General features: G+C 43.3%; 1 protein-coding gene and 1 pseudogene across 5 annotated transcripts in view; both read right to left on the minus strand.

Annotated features, from left to right (window-relative positions):
* Positions 1 to 20488, minus strand: part of tom1l2a (target of myb1 like 2 membrane trafficking protein a) — a 78865-nt gene that overhangs the window by 14637 nt on the left and 43740 nt on the right. For all 4 annotated transcript variants that reach the window (XM_080445922.1, XM_080445921.1, XM_080445920.1 and 1 more), the window contains exons 7-12: positions 18639 to 18755; positions 12843 to 12976; positions 8440 to 8482; positions 5422 to 5638; positions 2944 to 3064; positions 1316 to 1391 (exon numbers count right to left, since the gene is read on the minus strand). In XM_080445922.1, the coding sequence (XP_080302048.1) occupies positions 1316 to 1391; positions 2944 to 3064; positions 5422 to 5638; positions 8440 to 8482; positions 12843 to 12976; positions 18639 to 18755 (708 nt within the window). The remainder of the gene's footprint in view (positions 1 to 1315; positions 1392 to 2943; positions 3065 to 5421; positions 5639 to 8439; positions 8483 to 12842; positions 12977 to 18638; positions 18756 to 20488) is intronic.
* On the minus strand, positions 14259 to 16753 carry LOC308098571 (cytochrome P450 2K1-like; annotated as a pseudogene). Its single transcript has 3 exons — positions 15877 to 16753; positions 15033 to 15362; positions 14259 to 14530 (listed from the first exon to the last, which is right to left on the minus strand). The product of its transcript is annotated as a cytochrome P450 2K1-like (transcript).

Below are 20488 nucleotides of genomic sequence, written 5' to 3' on the forward strand. Positions count from 1 at the left end.
TCACATGAGGATATCTGGCACCCCGCCCGGCTCGGTGTGTTTAATACACCTGGGGCGTGTGTGTGTGTGTGTGTGTGTGTGTGTGTGTGTGTGTGTGTGTGTGTGTGTGTGTGTGTGTGTGTGTGTGTGTGTGTGTGTGTGTGTGTGTGTGTGTGTGTGTGTGTGTGTGTGTGTGTGTGTACTGTATGTGTGTGTGTGTTATGTGTACTGTATAATAATGTACATTCAGATCACAGAAGCCTGTGTGAGATAGATTCTAGGTGTGTACAGTACATTCTTTTGGAAGGTGCACTGAGGACACGGACTGGAAGGCAGGGCTTGTAGGAACTTGAACTTGAATCTCATTTTAAGTCCTGTTCCACAAACCCCACTGGCAGCAGTGTGACTGAGTGTGGTTTATAACAACTATGTGACTGTGGTATAGATCAAAGACCTGTTTAAAAACACATTTTAGTCAGTCAGTCTGCATGTGACAGATGTGACAGAAGTGACAGAGGTGACACATGTGCAGTGGTGGAAAAAGTACTCAAATGTTTTACTTAAGTAAAAGTATCAATACTGCAATGTAAAAGCACTCTGTTACAAGTAAAAGACCAGAAATAAAAATGTACTTGAGTAAAAGAACGAAAGTATTGGTATCAAAATGTACTTAAAGTACCAAAAGTAAAAGTACTAAAATGTTTGAAAATAGCGATGCGACGTGTTGTGAGCTTGTAGATCGGCTATTTTCAAATAGATTAGGTATAATATAGAGCTGAAGTGGTTAATGTATGTTTTATAATATAATAATGTATATCTGCAAAGTAACTAAAGTTTTCAAATAATTGTAGTGGAGTAAAAGTACAATATTTGCCTCTGAGATGTAGTGGAGTAGAAGCAAAAGTATAGATAATTGGAAATACTCCAGTAAAGTAAAAGTACCTCAAAATTGTACTTAAGTACAGTACTTGAGTAAATGTACTTAGTTACTTTACACCACTGCACATGTGATGTCACTCCACAGCAAACTGCAGACTGGAGCAGGAAAGCCACACTGTTATCGTCACTGTCAGCTGGAAACCCTTTTTTATTATTGAATATAAACAAATATGACATAATATCTGATCTACAGTACAAGCTGCTGTGAGCTTCTAGATGTGCTGTTTTAACTATTTCCTTTGACACTCTTTTATGACAAAGAACAGCATTAATTTACTAAAATAAACCATAACTTATGGAGATATGAGGTTTCTGCCCGACAGCAATGATATACTGTATATATATATATATATATACTATATATACTACAATTCCCAGCATGCATTGGTGTACTCACCCCTCCAGTGTTGTGTTGCCTGACATCCAAAGCAGAGGCCAAGCTTCCCAGAGCCTGAGGATCCTCGTATTTTACACTACACACACACACACACACACACACACACACACACACACACACACACACACACACACACACACACACACACACACACACACACACACACACACACACACACACACACACACACACACACACACACACACACACACACAGTGTTGGGATGCAGACAGATCACAGTGGTATCTAATCACATCAACAATTGTCCAAGATAAGATCATGACTTGAAGAGATAAAATCTCCTGAAGCACTTCTAGAGTCCATATCATGAGGCCAACACTCAGCGTTCTACAAAGCTTGCATATCGGCTATTCTCGGCGAATCAATTTGGTCGAGGGAAAAAAAAGGAGTTGGCCAAGTATAGACCCCTGGGGTACTCCAGTCAATGAAGTCTATAGGGCTTTATGTGGTTAAAAAAGCCCTATATACTTGTGAGCTTGTAAATTGGCAGTTTTAGGGACGCCAGGTTGATTGGTCAATATTTTGGAGCATTTGGTACCAGACCTGGTGGTACCAGGTTTAGGGTGGTACCAGACCTGGTGGTACCAGGTTTAGGGTGGTACCAGACCTGGTGGTACCAGGTTTAGGGTGGTACCAGACCTGGTGGTACCAGGCATAGGGTGGTACCCTTCCGGAAACCTCATTTGCATTTGATTTCAGGAATTGGTCTGGCCTAACAGGCCTGTATGGGCAATCTGGCTGTGGGCTGGAGCTGGGCGGGAGTAATACCGTTGACTGACAACCCCTTCAGCCAATCAGCAGTTCGTTCCCCTTCAGCCAATCAGAAGTTTGTTTCCCCGACCACCAGACAACGTGACGCAGGGGGGACTTTTGAAAGGGCCATGCCGAAAATAGGTTGCTTTATTCGGATACATGCGTGTCACTGCCCGCCCCTGACGGTTCTCTAAATTTGTATTTGTAAATAGGCTCTGTCATGATTAATTGACCACATATATGAAGTTAAACAACTAAATTCTATCCGAACGATATCTTAACTCATTGAGTGCCAATGACGTCTTTTGACGGCCGTTTTCAGTGTGCCATTAGTGCCAATGACGTCTTTTGACGTCACCTAAAACAATTTTTTTTTTTCAAAATATTTTTTTTATTATTATTATTATTTTTTTATCTCAAAGGAACTAGGAGAAAACGATTTTCAAAAAGTTAATGCTCCATCCACTTCAATGTTAAAATGTAAACAATCAAATTTTTCCATTTTTCCTGCCTGTGGCACATGGATCAACAAGCTTGAAATAAGCCTGGCAGTGAATGAGTTAAAAATAAATTCCGTGCCTCAAAAAAGAAGTTTGAGAGCGGCCCGTTCCATTTTTGTCGGCTGCACTCGGCTCCATTCGGGTTCACTCGGGTTCCACCTGATTGGCCTACCTCCGCTGTCAATCACAGAACAATGAGCGAGGACGCTGATTGGAGAGTTCATGTTATGAACACCCCGCAGAAACGCCCAGACAGGCCTGCGGGCCAGACTCACTCCTGATATCAAATGGAAATGACATATCCGGAGGGAGGGGTTTACCAGGCTAGTACCAGGCAGAGATGGAGACACCTACTTCTTGCGCTGGTCCGCCAGGGAGCTTCCTCTGGTGTGGGCGAACATGTCAAAGTCGTCCCGGTTCTGGGCGGGAGCCGACAGACTGGCCAGGGTGCCGCTCACACTGTCTGCTCCCACGTCTGGAGGAATGGGAGAGAAAAGAGAGAATAAAGGAGTAATATAGTAAGTCATTTAAAACAGTGGTTTTCAACCTTTTTCATGCCAAGGACCCCTAAATTGATATACATTTGGCCGCGGACCCCCAACTGAAAATGTTTTGTGCCAGGGACCCCCAGAAGCAAAGATATGAGTTAAAAATGTTCGCTTTAAAAATTATATATATTCAAAGATATTTTCAAGATTTTTCAAAAATAGCAGATCTACAAGCTCATGGTGAGCTTGTATATCTGCTATTTTTGAATAGCCAAAGCTAAGTGGTTAAAAATTATTGTGACGCTATCTTAACTCATTTTGCTGGGGACCCCCTGGTACCCCCCCAATGACCACTGGTGGTCCCCGGACCACTGGTTGAAAACCACTGATTTAAAACAATGACAAGACAACAGCCTCCGTAACCGTGCCCGACTGTGTCGCTTGCGGGAAAAGATCAGATCTACAAGCTGCTCAGGTCTTTTCAGCAAACAAAACCGTTATGATAGGGAAAGGGAAAAGGAGTATTTTCTGGTGCCCAAGGGGAGGGGAAACTACTTTTAAGGCTGCACCCAACAGACGGCTGCTCAGATGGCTCAGATGAGTGCATGGGGGCTTGGGGGGGGGGGGGTATCAAAGTGGGGTCCAGGGTTCTTCTAAATCAGCGGTGGGCAACTTTGATGATGGAGGGCCATCATCAAAGGGCCACTATATATTCCACACTCACTCCAGAGGGCCACATTGCATATACTGTCGGGTATTCTTAGTGTTTCACCATACTATGTCAAACAAAAGTATTTTTTAATTGAAATCCTGATTTTGTTTTTGTTATTTTTGAATTGGAATCCTGAAAAGTATCATTTTCATTTAATTTCAAATGCATTTAGTTATACTTATATTAACTTTATTAAGTTAAATACAAATACATTGGACATAAAAAAGACTAGAATAGAATGTTTATACTAGTCATTAAGGTACTAATATAAACTGAAGTAATTCAAGCGGGTCATGTTAGCAATCATAACAGCTGAAATCAATAATATATCAGTATTCCGATGTTAACCTGCAGGCCGCATTAAGTGAAGGTGGGGGCCGCATGTGGCCCCCAGGCCGCCAGTTGCCCATGTATGCTCTAAATGGACCCTTACACGTCTGTTAACTCTGAGAGTTATGGGAGGTCATTGAAATAAAAAAAAGGTTTGAGAACCACTGGCCAAGAGGAGGGTTGAACCGGTGACCCCCCCCCCGATTCCCAGAAGGCCTCTCTCTCTCTCTCTCTCTCTCTCTCGCTCTCTCTCTCTCTCTCTCCCCACTCAGCCTCCCCTCGGCCGACCCAAACTGCCAGCCCGTATAAATGAGGCTGTAATGTCTCTCTGAGGCTCGGCCAGAGAGCGAGGCGATAGGGGGGTTTTCTCCAGGTCAACAAGGGAGCCAGCACTGTGTGTGTGTGTGTGTGTGTGTGTGTGTGTGTGTGTGTGTGTGTGTGTGTGTGTGTGTGTGTGTGCGTGTGTGTGTGTGTGTGTGTGTGGTCGGGGGGGTCATTAACTGTGAGTTATGAAACTGGGCTTCCTTCCAATTAGTAGCCAGATTATGAGTCCTCTTTACCCTCTGTTGCCCTTCACCTGTCTACAGAGACTGCTCTGTGTGTGTGTGTGTGTGTGTGTGTGTGTGTGTGTGTGTGTGTGTGTGTGTGTGTGTGTGTGTGTGTGTGTGTGTGTGTGTGTGTGTGTGTGTGTGTGTGTGTGTGTGTGTGTGTGTGTGCATAAGTGTGTGTGTGGCGTGCGTGCATGTGTGCGTGCATGAGTGCGCGTCAGTGGTGGAATAAGTACTCTTTTTTTTAACTTACTTATCAATACTGCAATGTAGAAATACTCTGTTACAAGTAAAAGTCCGGAATTAAAAATTTACTTGAGTAAAAGTACAAAAGTATTGGCATCAAAATGTACTTAAAGTACCAAAAGTAAAAAAGTACTCATTATGCAGAATGTCCCATTTCACAAGTTTTCAATTGTATACAAATCTTTTGAAAATAGCAGATCTACAAGCTCACAATGCGTCGCATCGCGACGCATTGTGAGCTTGTAGATCGGCTATTTTCAAATGGCCGAAATGTATATAGGGTTAATGTATGTTTGGTAATAATAGTCAAGGTCTACAAAGTAACTAGTAACTAAAAGTTTTCAAATAATTATAGTGGGGTAAAATATTTGCCTCTGAGATGTAGTGGAGTAGAAGTAAAAGTATTGAAAATTGGAAATACTCCAGTATTAAGTTGAAATACCTCAAATTACAGTACAGTACATGAGTAAATGTACTTAGCTGTACTTGAAATACTGTAGGGCCTTACCCAGTCCAGCCAGGGTGGTTGACAGCGTGGCCGGGGATGCTGCTGCTGCTGGGTTGACCCGGGCGGGGGAGGAGGCCGAAGCCCCTGCCACCCCCGCCACTGCGGCGGCGGCGGTGGGTTGGTGGTGCTGGGGGCTGGCGGTGGTCCGACGGGTCACCACGGCCGGGGAGCCGGGGCCCAGGTCTATCAGGTTGTCCTCCGTGGCCTCGCTCAACATCTAAAACGGGAGGAATGGTGCGTTTAATTTATTCATTCATTCATTCATTTCTACTCTGATTGATAAACCACTTGATGAATGAATGAGTACAACAGCTACTGAAATCAGGCCTTTTATAGCGTTGGTTCTCAAAGTGGGGTCCCCCAGGGGTCCTTGGGGGGAGGGGGGGGGGGTACCAGGGGGTCCCCAGCTAAATTTGTTAACATAGTGTCACAATCATTTTAACCATATTTTATAGTTTGGCTATTCAAAAATAGCAGATCTACAAGCTCAGAGCTTGTAGATCTGCAATTTTTTTTAAATCGATGGGGGTCCGCGGCCAAATACATATCATTGTGGGGGTCCTTGACACGAAAATGTTTGAGAACCACTTCTTAAAGTTTAGAATTCTTCACCTCCCCCAAGTAATCAGCTCTCATAAGCACTTTGTCTTAAAGCCTTTACACTTCCCTGATATTTTCTCCGTAAAATATTATTTTGCCTCCGTTGTCGTGTCTGATTTGTCAGGTGTGAAATTACACCATTTCACACCTGGTATGCAATTTCACACCTGGCCAAATGGCCCCCCTTTCTCCCTGACCAGGCTTAGATTCTCCGCTGACTTTCCACTGAAGTTCCCAAAGGGCTCTTTGACACTCAGATGTCTCCCGTTTGTAAATATACTTACGTTTACCGGGGTCCCCCATGGGTCTATGCTTGGTCCCAGACTTTTTTTCCCCTCTACACTAAATCTCTTCGCCCCCAAAAAGCTGATCTACAAGCTCACAGTGAGCATTTTTAGAATAGGGATGCTAGGGTTCATGTGGTTAAACATGATGAAAATGATATGACGTGCATGTTCACCCTTCACACTCTTCAAAATCGAAATCTGCAGCAGACTAGAGCTATTGGCTATAGTTTATAGGTCAGTGCTAAGGGGATGGGGGGGGGGGGGATTTGGAGGCAACACATTGGGATCACAATTTCTGGTGTTGAATATTTTAAAGGGATAGTTCACGCCCAAAATGACTTATTTTTTCTATGGATTAGTGACCCCATGGAGACTTGAATTCATGGATATCTTTTAGTTTTTGTCACATTCCTAAGCCAATAATTTTATGACCGGCAGCGGTTCCGGTATAGGAGACACCAAGAGTCTCCTTTGTATCTCCAACCGGAACCGCTGCCTACCGGTCCGCTGGTCATTAAATTATTGGCTAAGGAATGCGAAAAAAAATATCCATGAGTCTCCATGGGGTTGAAAAATATTTTTTTTTGGGTGAACTATCCCTTTAAAACATTGGTTCTACAGAGACGCTCGGTGACTGGAAGTGACATGGGGGGGGTGGTGGTGGGGGGGAGGGGGGGGGGGGGCGTCTAGTCTAGTGTCACTAGATGGTGGTCCGTAACGTTGACATGAGTCAATGTTACGACATGATGTGTCAACATCTGTCCGGGTGTCACCAGCGTTCAGTCGACTGTCCCCCAGGCTGTCCCCCAGGCTGGGCTTTTTGACCGCCAGTCCCCCACTATGTCTGTCATACTTGCCTGCATCAGCTGGCCGCCACACAAAACAGACAAGAGCAAGAGGGGTAAATATTGACCCAAAAGAAAAAAGAGACAGCATGCAGTGTAAAAGAAGGGACGTTCCCATGGACACACATTGACACACATTGACACACATTGACATTGAGCAGGTTTACTGGCGGACACAGTCATGTTGAACTGCAGCTACACTGTAGCTGCAGTTCAACACGACTGTGTCCTGCTACAGTAGCTGCTACAGTGTGTCTGGATGATCACGTGGATTAAAGCAAAGAAAATCTGTGATTTGTGAAACAGCATAAAATAAATAGCAGATCTACAAGCTCATAGCGCGGCGCTATGAACTTGTAGATCTGCTATATATTTTTTTTTAAATCGTGAACATTTGTGCAAATCTTTGGATACGTATACGTTTTTGTTTTTTGCGAACATTTGTAACTCAATTCTTTGCTTCTGGGGGAGTCTACAAATGTCTTCTGAATCCTAACAGTTTAAAAAAAAAAAAACTATGTTCAGTGGTTCTCAAAACATTTTCATGTCAAGGATCCCCCCAAAATTATGTATTTGGCCGCGGAGCCCCATCTCAAAATATTTTGATCCCCCCCCCAGAAGCTAAGATTTTAGTTAAAAATGTTCACTTAAAAGAAATATATATATATTCAAAGATGTGCACACATTTTCACGATTAAAAAAAAAATAGCAGATCTACAAGCTTGTAGATCTGCTATTTTTTGAATAGCCAAAGAAATCTAAAATGACACAGACATGATATTTTGGCATCATCTTTCTAAACCTTTATCCATGCTGTTCCACATACAGCCGACCAGTTTTAGCCGAGCAGATTTATACTCGGTTGCGGAAAAATAGCCGATGTACAAGCTCACAGCGCGTCGCAGGCAACATGACACGTTGTGAGCTTGTAGATCGGCTATTTTCAGCGGGCTGCGCGCCACTCAACCAAAGTTGACACCACGTTCTCCAAGCTAGTTTGCGCCGGATGCCATTATTTATTTATATCATCTGCTAATTTTACAGTAAGCAGTTGGAATTATCATATTACTGTGTCGGCAGATTTCCCCCGTTAAACGGTTAAATAAAAGAGAAATGCAATGGGAGCAATAATAATGCTAGTGAAAGTTGCCCGAGGCAAAGCAAATACAGAAGTGCATTTTGAATGCAAGACGACATTAATTTAAAATACGCTGAGAGAAAAGAACAAGGTAGCAGCTATGCTGTATTATGAGATGTTTGGAAGAATCCTTTGAAAGTGAACTCACCCCGTTGTTCTGCGCGGCTCTTCCGGATCTGTAGCGCTCGTATCTGTGGGGCGAGAGAAGACAAAAGGAAAGCCGTGGCCTTCCAGTGTTATTTAAGCCATTCGGGAATCCGGGAACGTATCTGTGTCATTTTTAGATTTCTTTGGCTATTCAAAAATAGCAGATATACAGGCTTGGTGCCGCCGATGAGCTTGTAGATCTCCTTTTTTTTTTTTATCGTGAAAATATTTGCAAATCTTTGAAAATATATATTTTTAATGCGAACATTTGTAACTCAAATCTTTGCCCTGGAACTAAATATTTTGAGATGGGGGTCGGCGGCCAAATACATATAATTTTGACCTCGACATGAAAAATGTTTGAGAACCACTGATGTATAGCAACATACGTTTTTTTTTCTTCAAATAAACTGTTTAGAAGATTTAGAAGACATTTGTAGAATCCCCAGAAGCAAAGACTTTTAACTTTTTGTGTTTTTTTCGTAAATTAATTAACCCATTAATACCTGGAACGCATCTGTGTCACTTTAGATTTCATTGGCTATTCAAAAATAGCAGATATACAAGCTCAATGCCGCGCTATGAGCTTGTAGATCTGCTATTTTTGAAAAATAGTGAAAAAATATTTTTTTGATTTTTTTCCAAAAATTATTAGGATTTAGATTTTTTTTAAAGAATCTTCTCAGGTCTTAATGGGTTAACACCCCACTTGATCTTCCTAGCATAAAAAGTAGCAGATCTGCAAGCTCAAAATGGATGAAATATTGTGAGATTTATAACTTTGAAAGAGTAAGGTTTGAAGTACCTGTCCACCACCACGGAGACTACGGTTTGAATCCAACACCATGCATTCTGGCTTGGCTGAGCGTCTATACGTGTTCTATATGTGTGCCGGGCGGGTAGTATATTTGTCGCTAAGCTACGGGTTCCTACAGGCTGGGGGCGGAGTCTGTAAGCGGGCGGGGGGGGGGGGAGAAGGACGGAGGTGCTACATCCTCCCGGTGGAGGCTCCTCATTGGCAGGTGAGGCAGTAAGACACGAGAGCGGTGACGACACAGAGATGTCGGAATCAGAATCAAATCAGAATCAGCTTTATTGTCACATCGCTGGTTTACAGTTGTAAAAAAAAAAAAATGGTGAAATTTTGAATTGCGTATGAGCTCCATCATTTTAGTTGTTTTCCAGAAAGGGAGATGAAGAAAAAAATGAGGGGAAGGCAGGGAGAAGAACATCTAACATTAAATAAGCATGTCAACGGGAAACGTAAAAATAGCAAGATATCTACATATATATACACACTACAGCATAAGAGCAGCAGATACAGTATGTACACGATTAAAAAATAAATAATTGTAACCCATTTTTTCACCCAGGGCAAAATTGCCTAATTGTAGTCCTGGGCACTACTCTCCCTCTGCCAGCCTAGGGAGAGCCCGGAACTGAGCTCATGCCTCCTTCAATGCATTAGGAGCTACAGTAGCAAGCCGCTTCTTACATGAGGTTTAAGCATAAGGTGTGAAAGTAGTAACACATTGGGGTAGGTCCACATAGTGGCAGGTGTGTCTGCATGAGTAGACATAAGGTGCACAAAAAAGAAAAGCTGCAACTCCATCGATGAAGATAGGTGTGTGTGTGTGTGTGTGTGTGTGCTCTCTCTCCTCGGCTTCCACGATCAGCTCCTTGGTCTTGTTTACGTTGAGGTCGTTGAGGTTGTTCTCCTTTCACCAGACTGACAGTCAACTGACCTCCTTCCTGATAGGAATGCCGTCAGCGTCCTTGATGATAACGACATTGGAGCCCCACCCACGCATCCCTGGGTGGGTGGGTGCGTGGGGGGCGGTCCTGTGTTGAGGGTCAGGGGGTCAGATGTGATGTCGTCCATTCTAACCACCATGGGAGTGTTTCGTCAGGACGTCTAGTATCCAGTCGTACAGGCTTGAGTGCAGCCCGAGGTCTCTGGGCCAGTGTTGATCTTTACAGCAAATTTTGATGTAGTTTCAGTCATAGTCTTTTAAATACAATTCCATTTAGTTTTTGTCATATTTTAGTCATCTGAAATGTTTTAGTTTCAGTCTAGTTTTAATCGACTAAATATCATACGATTTTCATTCGAAAAAATATTTTGGCAGGCCTTGATGGCATCAAAATAGCTGATTTTCACATAGCTGCATGCCGAAAATAGCCGATCTACAAGCTCACAACACGTCGCGTTGCGCAACACCCGAGCGCAACCAAACATAAAATGACTTGTCTTTTAGTTCTACTGGATCTCTTCTCCACTAGATCCCTCACTAACATTTTAGTCTAGTTTTTATTTATTGACGAAATTGTCAATATATTTAGTCTTAGTTTTAGTCATCATAGCTTAGTTTTTATTTAGTTTTTATTTCGTTTTCGTCAGTGAAAAAAGGTAGTCGACCAACATTTTTCGTCATAGTTTTAGTCGACGAAATCAACACTGTTCTGGGCTTTATGTCAAGCCTTGCTGACAGACTACGGGTGTTGAAAGCCGAGCTGTTAGTCCACCAACAACACATACTTGTCCTTCAGCTACTTGTCGTCCAATGTGCGAGAGGACGGGCTGTGAAGAGCCATGATGGCAGCCGTTGCATAGTCTCTCACCACCAGTCTCTCAAAGAGCATTTAGCTGACCATGACTCCAGTCATTCAGACACGTCACCTTGGATTTCTTGGGGATGTTGTCACCATCACTGATGGAACATCTTGAAGCCCGCGAGGACCACAGCCTGGGAGAGGGAGAGTTCAAAATGTGTCTGCCCCCGCCAAGCTGGTCTGCACGACGTGGTCTTTAAGACGCGGGCCCCGAGATCCGGTTCGAGTTCCGCCGCCTTGCGTATATATATGTGTTCACTCGTCTGGAGGCTGTGCGCACGTCTCTGAGATGGTTCATGGGCTGGCCTCCCCGGGCGGGGCTGCTGCTGTAGCTGATGGATGTATGGGTGCGGTTCAGCGGATGGCCGTGGTTGGAACCGTTCTCGAAAGCAGCCGTAATGGTTGTTCAGGCGGTCAGGAGGTCAGGAGGTCAGGAGGAGGAGGTTGTATACAGATAGGTTCTCTCTACTCTTCTTCGTTTCTTTTCTTTGTAGTCCCGTCAATACAGGAACCGCCTGCCATGTGTGGGGGGGGGGTTAATTGACATAAAGAATAAATTGGCTGGGGGAAAAAAAGAGTAAAAATAAGTGGCTACTCTATTTGTTTTTTTTTAGGTGTGCAAAGGGGAGATGTGAAAATAAATGGATATCTTCTCTCATCGATGAGTTTAATGTATCTGAAATATTTAGGTGACAGCTGGCTGTGGATTTTCCGAGACGTCCGGCTATAGGGTTGGGATCCAGAAACCGGAATAACCGGATCCAACATTAGGGGAACTGGAATGGGTTCCATCACATTTGGAACCGTTTCTGGAACCGGTTTTATCACAGAGCTGGTTATGTGGACTTCATCACGTCTGCTATACAATTACAATAGAGCACCGAAGTCCTGACGTGACTCGTTCATCCCCAGGTTTGCGGAAGTAATTTCTCTATGGAGAATAACATTGGGTCATCTTAGAATCGTCTCATATAAGAATTGTGGTCCAAAAATAAACACCGCGTGTCGGCGTTATTGTCAGGGAGGGGGTTCTGTATCGTTTATGATAGTCAGTCACTTATATTTGATACAGTCTGTTTCTGGCGAAAATGTAACTAATTCGGCGGAAGTAACATTAGCGTTTTCTCACCGTCAGTTGATGCTTCATATCCATAAGAGTCAACCCGCCGTGGTCATTTGTTTATTTTTGGAACACAGTTCTTATTTGACGCGATATTAAATACGTCTATGGGATTCAGAACGGGGGTGGAAAACTGCGAACCAGGTAGACAAACAAAGGATGTGTAAATGACGTCAGACTTCGGCGGTCTATACTGGTGGTTCTCAAGCTTTTTTTTTTATTTCAAGGACCACGATAACTCTGAGGGTTACAGACCTACAGTATAAGGGTCTATTTGGAACCTCTTCAAGTAAGCGGGAATCATTAAAGGGATAGTTCACCCCCAAAATTACTTTTTTTTCTACGATGACTGTTTTTCTATGGATTAGTCACCCCATGGAGACTTGAATTCATGGATATCTTTTAGTTTGTGTCTCATTCCTAAGCCAATAATTTGGTGACCGGCAGCGGTTTCGGTAGGAGACACAAAGAGTCTCCTTTGTGTCTCCTACCAGAACCGCTGCCTACCGGTCCGCTGGTCATCAAATTATTGACTAATCAATAGGAAAAAAAATGTTTTTTTGGGGGTGAACTATCCCTTTAAGGAACCGGAAACCGTTGAGATTCTAAGGATCCCAACCCCTCCCCCTGGAGGTCAGAGGCCAGAGGTCAGTGTGTGGGTCAGGGCGTACCTCTCGTATCTCAGGAAGATGTTGTTGAGGTCATCGTTGACGTGCAGCAGCTCCTCCGTCACCTCCTCGTTGGACACGCGTGAGATCAGCTCCACCACCCTCTGCTGCATGGCTCTGCACGTCCTGTTCAGCTCCTACACACACACACACACACACGGGCATGCACACGCACACACACACACACACACACACACACACAGAGTCAGTTAACCCATTAAGACCTGAGGCGATTCTTTAAAAAAAAATCTAAATCCTAACAGTTTTTTGAAAAAAATATTAAAAATATTTTTTCGCGATTTTTCAAAAATAGCAGATCTGCAAGCTCGTAGCGCGGCACTCGGTGCCGCGCTATGAGCTTGTAGATCTGCTATTTTTGAATAGCCAAAGAAATCTAAAGTGACACAGATGCGTTCCTTAAAAAAAATCTAAATCCTAACAGTTTTTTGAAAAAAATATTAAAAATATTTTTTCGCGATTTTTCAAAAATAGCAGATCTGCAAGCTCGTAGCGCGGCACTCGGTGCCGCGCTACGAGCTTGCAGATCTGCTATTTTTGAATAGCCAAAGAAATCTAAAGTGACACAGATGCGTTCCAGGTATTAATGGGTTAAACTACTCCACTGCAGCATGTCCTGTTCAGCTCCTACAAAGATGAGTCATAGACCCTCCAGAAATATGCGATCGCATAAGTTATCGCATAATCAGCCAAATGGCACAGATTATGCGGGGGGTCAATTTATGATTGACCCCCGCTAATTTCGCAACTTTTCGCATATTTTTACATATTTCGCAACTTTTTGCATGATTCCGCATATTTCACAACTTTTGCGCATATTTCACATATTTTGCAGAAAAAAGTGCAACCAATAAGGGCGTAGAGGTGGGAACGGATGCATGTTTCGGTTGGAAAAAAATACTTCTTCAAGTCTGCCATCCTGTTCAGCTCCAACACGCAAACACGCACACACACACACGCACACACACACACACACACACACACACACACACACACACACACACACACACACACACACACACACACACACACACACACCATCAATTCAACTATTCTCTGCACGGCCCTGCACCTTCTGTTCAGCTCCCGCACACACACGCACGTACAGTACACACACATATGCACAAAATCAATTCTTCATTAAAAAGAAAACAATGTAAGCACTGGGCATGTCATTACAGGCAAAAATATTCACCTCACAATATTTCACAATTGTTTGAATTATTTCATTTTATTTTATTCATGTGTGACTAAATAATGACTACATTGGATTCATTGGAACACGTTTTTTTCTTTTTACATTTGCTGATAAGTAACAGTTTTGGACAAACAAAGGTTTCCACCCGACAACGAGGATAATATATGGGAAAACAGCCCAGTAAGAAGACGTATCCTATAGATTCAGAGTCTAGTGACAGCGCACAGCCGATGAGGCGAGGGGCCGAGAGTGAAGCCCACGGCCGGGGTCAGATCCAGCTCCTCCTCCGTCACCCCGGGCGGGGGGGAGAACCGGAAGCGCTGGAGGAGAGAGGCGAGGAACAGGAACACCTCCATCCTGGCCAGGCTCTCTCCGGGACACGCCCTGCGACCCGCCGAGAAGGGCACGAAGGCGTCTCTCTTGACGAAGCGGCCTTCCTCGTCCAAAAAGTGACGGGGGGTCGAACGCGCGCGGGCTCTCCCACAGTGGTGGAAAAAGTACTCAAATTCTTTACTTAAGTAAAAGTACCAATACTGCAATATAAAAATACTCTGTTACAAGTAAAAGTCCAGAATTAAAAATGTACTTGAGTAAAAGTACAAAAGTATTGGCATCAAAATGTACTTAAAGTACCAAAAGTAAAAGTACTAAAATATTTGAAAATAGCAGATCTGCAAGCTCACAACGCGTCGCGATGCGACGCGTTGTGAGCTTGCAGATCGGCTATTTTCAAATAGCCTAGGTATAAAATAGGGCTAAAGTGGTTAATGTATGTTTCATTATATCATAGTTTATATCTGAAAAGTAACTAGTAACTAAAGTTTTCAAATAAATGTAGTGGAGTAAAAGTACAATATTTGCCTCTGAGATGTAGTGGAGTAGAAGTAAAAGTATTGGAAATTGGAAATACTCAAGTAAAGTACAAATACCTCAACATTGTACTTAAGTACAGTACTTGAGTAAATGTACTTAGTTACTTTCCACCACTGCGTCTCGGCTGGCGACGTGAGGGACGGACATGGGAGCGATGTTGGCCACCCTGTGGGTCTCGTGGACCACGGCGTCGGTGTAGGGCAGGTTCTTCCTGTCCTCTGCCAGCAACCTGACGGCATCCGATCACCCTGCCGAGCTCCTCCTGAAGCTCCTCCTGGACGCTGGGGGTACTTGGCCATCAGCAGCAGACCCCACCTGACGGTGTTTCCCGTGGTGTCGGTGCCGGCCCCGATCAGGTTGTACACGCTGTAGAGCAGGTTGTCGTCGTGGTAGTGGGAATCCGCGACTCCGGAATCCTCCAGGCTTTTCTTCCTCACCAGGAAGCAGTGGTGGAAAAAGTACTCAAGTGTTTTACTTAAGTAAAAGTATCAATACTGCGATATAAAACTACTCTGTTACAAGTAAAAGTCCAGAATTCAAAATTTACTTGAGTAAAAGTACTAAAGTATTGGCATCAAAATGTACTTAAAGTATCAAAAGTAAAAGTACTAAATATTTGAAAATAGCCGATCTACAAGCTCACAACGCGTCGCGCTGCGACGCGTTGTGAGCTTGTAGATCTGCTATTTTCAAATAGCCTAGGTATAAAATAGGGCTAAAGTGGTTAATGTATGTTTCATTATATCATAATTTACATCTGAAAAGTAACTAGTAACTAAAGTTTTCAAGTAAATGTAGTGGAGTAAAAGTACAATATTTGCCTCTGAGATGTAGTTGGAGTAGAAGTAAAAGTAATGGAAATTGGAAATACTCAAGTAAAGTACAAATACCTCAAAATTGTACTTAAGTACAGTACTTAAGTAAATGTACTTAGTTACTTTCCACCACTGCCAGGAAGGAATCCACGAAGCCTCTGAGAGCGTGAGGGTTCAGGGTTTCCTTCAGACCCGCGATCATCCTCTTTATGTCCTCTCTGTTGTCCTCCACGATCTCCATCAGGGTCCTCCGGGTCGGTATCCACGGGCCCAGCCAGGGAGCCACGTTGTACAGCTGAACGGCGACCGATCCCGACAGACGTATGGCCTCGTGGTCTCTGCCGCACCATCGCCCGGAACACGGGGTCGGCGTAGTCGAACCGGGTCGCCGTAGACGATGGCCGAGACGACGTTGGAGACGGCGTAAGCGCACCGCCCGGGGCCGGATCGAAGGCTCCGCCTTCGTGTTTCTCGAACGCGGGCGATCAGGTGACGGGATTCCCGCACGATCTTCTCCTCGCTCGTCTTCCTGCCCATGCCGAAGTCTCTCAGGCCGGTCAGGGCGAAGCGCCTCATCTCTTTCCAGGACTCGCCGTTGGCGAAGAGTATGCCGTGGCCTTTGTTGAAGTCGTGGAACAGCGGCGTGACCTCTCTCTGTCGCCGAACTCGTCGGCGCGGTCGACCAGAGCCCGTCTGACCGTCTCGTATCCCGCCAGGACGACCGCCTTCTTGCGCCCGAGGTGGACCGTGAACACCGGCCCGTACGTCTGGGACAGATGGCAGAGGGTGACGTGGGGTCGGCTGAGATCCAGCTGCAGGAGGTTACCGAGCAGAGGCAACGGTCTGGGGCCTGGAGGCTCCTTCCTCCTCCTGCTCCGTTCCTCCAGGGAAGAGGAGGAGGAGGAGGAGGAGAGCAGGTACAGGAGAACCAGCAGGAAAACAAGGGCTCCCAGCAACGCCCCTGAACTGGGAGGAGACTGGACAAGATGATGATCTTCTAAAAGAGACATTTCTCTTCTTTTTGTGCTTCACCACAAACTGTCAACTTGTGTGCCTAAAAAACTGACCAGGAAACTGTTTAAAAAGAGAAAAAAATAAGCGCAGCAGGGATCATTCAGTGGCTCTGATAGATAGGTGCTCTTTGGTGACACAGGTAGGAACGTATGAACAAAAAAAAGGTTTCCAAAGAAGTGCTGCTTGCCAAAAAAAGGTGTGAACTGCAGACTTGCAAAGAAAATAATTCCAAGGCACTCCGTCTTAAGTGAAAAAAATGTATAGATTTATTTTAGAGCAAGGCAACAAAATATGACCAACATGTATCGACCTAGCAGGTCTTCATCAGCGTCTATCTAGACCAGGAAACTGTGTTTTTTACCCTCCACCTAAACACGCGTACTGTACAGTACTGTATAGTACAGTACACTAAGAGCCTTTGTTTGTGGCTTCTCAGACTGGGGCCATAGCTTGCTTGCGACATGGGTGGCTTATGAGCAGTGACGGAAGAAATACTCACATGTTTCACTGAAGTAAAAGTATCAATAATGCAATGTAGATACACTCTGTTACAAAGTAGATGTCCCCGTATTCAAAATGTACTCGAGTAAAAGTACAAAAGTATCGGCATCAAAATCAACTTAAAAGTACCAAAAGTAAAAGTACTCGTTGTGCAGAATGTCCCGTTTCACAAGTTCAAAATGTATATAACAAATCATTTGAAAATAGCAGATCTACAAGCTCACAATGCGTCGTAGATCTGCTATTTTCAAATGGCCGAAATATGCATAGGGCTGAAGTGGTTAATGCATGTTTTGTAATAATAATATAAATCTAAGTAATTAGTAACTAAAGTTTTCAAATAATTGTAGCGGAGTAAAAAGTACAATATTTTCCTCAGAGATGTAGTGGAGTAGAAGTGAAAGTATTGAACATTGGAAATACTCCACTAAAATAAAAAATACCTCAAAATTGTAATTAAGTACAGTACTAAGTAATTGTACTCAGGTTACATAAATGCAACCCTCAAGAAGGGTGCAGCAATTATTCAAACTAATCCATTTAATAATCGATTAATAATCTGTCCCTGTTTTGGCAAGTAAAGGGCATTTTGAAAGCCTGCAGTTGACCCAAATACCACAGTGGATTTCCCAACAGGGATTAAGTCTCTGGAGTCTGAGGTTGTGAGAAATCTACCACAAGATGCTGTCACTGGCCAAGCTGCAGAGGTGGAAGTACAGTAGTACTGTTCTCTTTACTTAAATACAAGTAGCAAAACCACAATATAAAAATACTAGTAAAAAGGCCTGCATTCAAAACTTTACTTGGGTAAAAGTGCAAAAGTAAATGGCATCAAAATACACTTCCAATACCAGTCAAAAAAGTCATTTTCGACAATAGATAGGCGATCTGCAATCTCATCTAAATAAGTAACTAGTAACTAAAGATGTCAAACTAACTGTGGTGGAGTGAAAAAGGACAATATTTGCTGTGAGATGTAGTGGAGTAGAAGTATAAAGTATTGAAGAAATAAATTAAGTAAATCAAAATACTCAAGTAAAGTAAAAGTACTTAAAAAGTGTCTTTTAAGTACAGTACTTGAGTAAATACACTTAAGTTACTTTCCACCGCATGTGAAGTTGTGGGGCAAGTTAGGTGATCTCTGTGATTACTGGAGACATTACTCCCCCTAGTGGACATATAGAAAACCAACACCTTCTAACTGAATGCCTCAAAGTCATTTATTTAGAGTAGGGATTTTAGAACAGGCATGTAGCTCAGCTTGTATAGATCGTCTATTTCCGGTGAGCGAAATAAAGCTATAAAGATGTAGCGTGTGTGTGTGTGTGTGTGTGTGTGTGTGTGTGTGTGTGTGTGTGTGTGTGTGTGTGTAGATCTGACCTGAAGCAGTTCTAGATCAGAGGCGTCCTCCTGCCCGGGGACCATCTCCGTCAACATCTCTGACATCACCTTAGTGTTTCCCCGCACGATGTCCAGCTCACTGCGCAGCCGGCCGATCTACGCGCACACATGCACACACACACACACACACACGCACACGCACACGCACACGCACAGGGTCAGAGGTCAAATGGATATGTTAAGCTTATTGGATGACAGCGATGGTGTAGATCAGTGTTCTGAACCTTTTTCATTTCAAGGGACCCCCACACAGTCTACACTGTAAAATCCTTAGTGTTTAACACATTAACCCATTAAGACCTGAAGCCGATTCTACAAATCGGCTACAAAGTCTTCTAAATCCCAACAGTATTCTGAGAAAAAAAAAACGTATGTTTCTATATCAGTGGTGCTCAAACTTTTTCATGTCAAGGACCCCCAGAATGATATGTATTTGGCCACGGACCCCCATCTCAAAATATTTTGTTCCAGGGACCCCCCCAGAAGCAAAGATTTGAGTTGAAAGTGTTCGTTTTAAAATAATATTATATTCAAAGATTTGCACACATTTTTACGATTTTTCAAAAATAGCAGATCTACAAGCTCGTAGCGCGGCACTCGGTGCCGCGCTATGAGCTTGTAGATCTGCTATTTTTGAATAGCCTAAAGTGTAAAACAAAGCTTTTTTAGCTCAAATCAAAAAGAGAGACAGATGCGTTCCAGGTCTTAATGGGTTAATACAGGGAAAGCATCTGTCATTTTAGATTTTAACCTCGTTAACTATTATCTTATACTTTAGCTATTCAAGAAAATAGCAGATCTACAAGCTATGAGCTTGTAGATCTAAATTTTTTTTTTTTAAATCATGAACATTTGTGCAAATCTTTGAATAAATATCTTTAAAGGCATACTAGGTAACGTTTTCAACAAAACTAAAGTTAAATTGTATATCTTTTGTGAGTGGCAAAAGTTTCACAACACCCACTCCATGAATTTCACCCCCGGAAGCCTTTTATTTATATATTTTATATTGAACGTGGACTGGGGGGACTTTCCCGGGGAAATGACGTCATCTGGCCGGAAAACGGAGGTGGAAATGCACTGGTTTCCTGTTTGGCCAGGAACTACCGCAACGGTTTCCTGTTTGGCCAGGAACTATCGCGCTAGTAACAAAAAGGAACCTCACGCTGATTTTAAGAGAATGTAGGATTAGAAGATCGAAAAAGAACAGAAAAAGAAAGCACAGCTCATGGTAACTAATGCTCCACTGGCTAAGAGAAACGATCCGTAGATAGTATAAAACAATTAAAAGATCGCTTTTTGAAACGCTTCCGGCTTCCGGTGAAAACGAATGGAATTCTGGGTAATCGAGGACCACGGAAATTGTATGCAGTGACGGTAGTGACCAGCAGAGGTTGCTAAAAATCGTTAGTTGTGAATTTGCATTGTACAACTTTAAAAGCAAACAACTCAAATCTTTGCTTCTGGGGGGATTCTACAAATGTCTTCTAAATCCTAAGAGTTTTTTGAAAAAAACGTATGTTGCTATAATCAGTGGTTCTCAAACTTTTTCATGTCAAGGACCCCCAAAATGATATGTGTTTGGCCGCGGACCCCCATCTCAAAATATGTTGTTCCAGGGATAAGAGACGCAAAGGTAAAGATATGAGTTAAAAATAGATATATTCAAAGATGTATACAAAATGTTCACGATTTTTCAAAAATAGCAGATCTACAAGCTTATAGAGCAATTTTTTTAATTGCCAAAGTATCAAATAATGGTTGAAGTGGTTACACAGATGGGTTCCCGGTTTTAATGAGTTAATGAACTCAAGAGTGTACACATTTCC

The sequence above is a fragment of the Gymnoscopelus braueri genome (assembly GCF_963280865.1).
Source record: "Gymnoscopelus braueri genome assembly, chromosome: 13".
Taxonomy (NCBI): Eukaryota; Metazoa; Chordata; class Actinopteri; order Myctophiformes; family Myctophidae; genus Gymnoscopelus; species Gymnoscopelus braueri.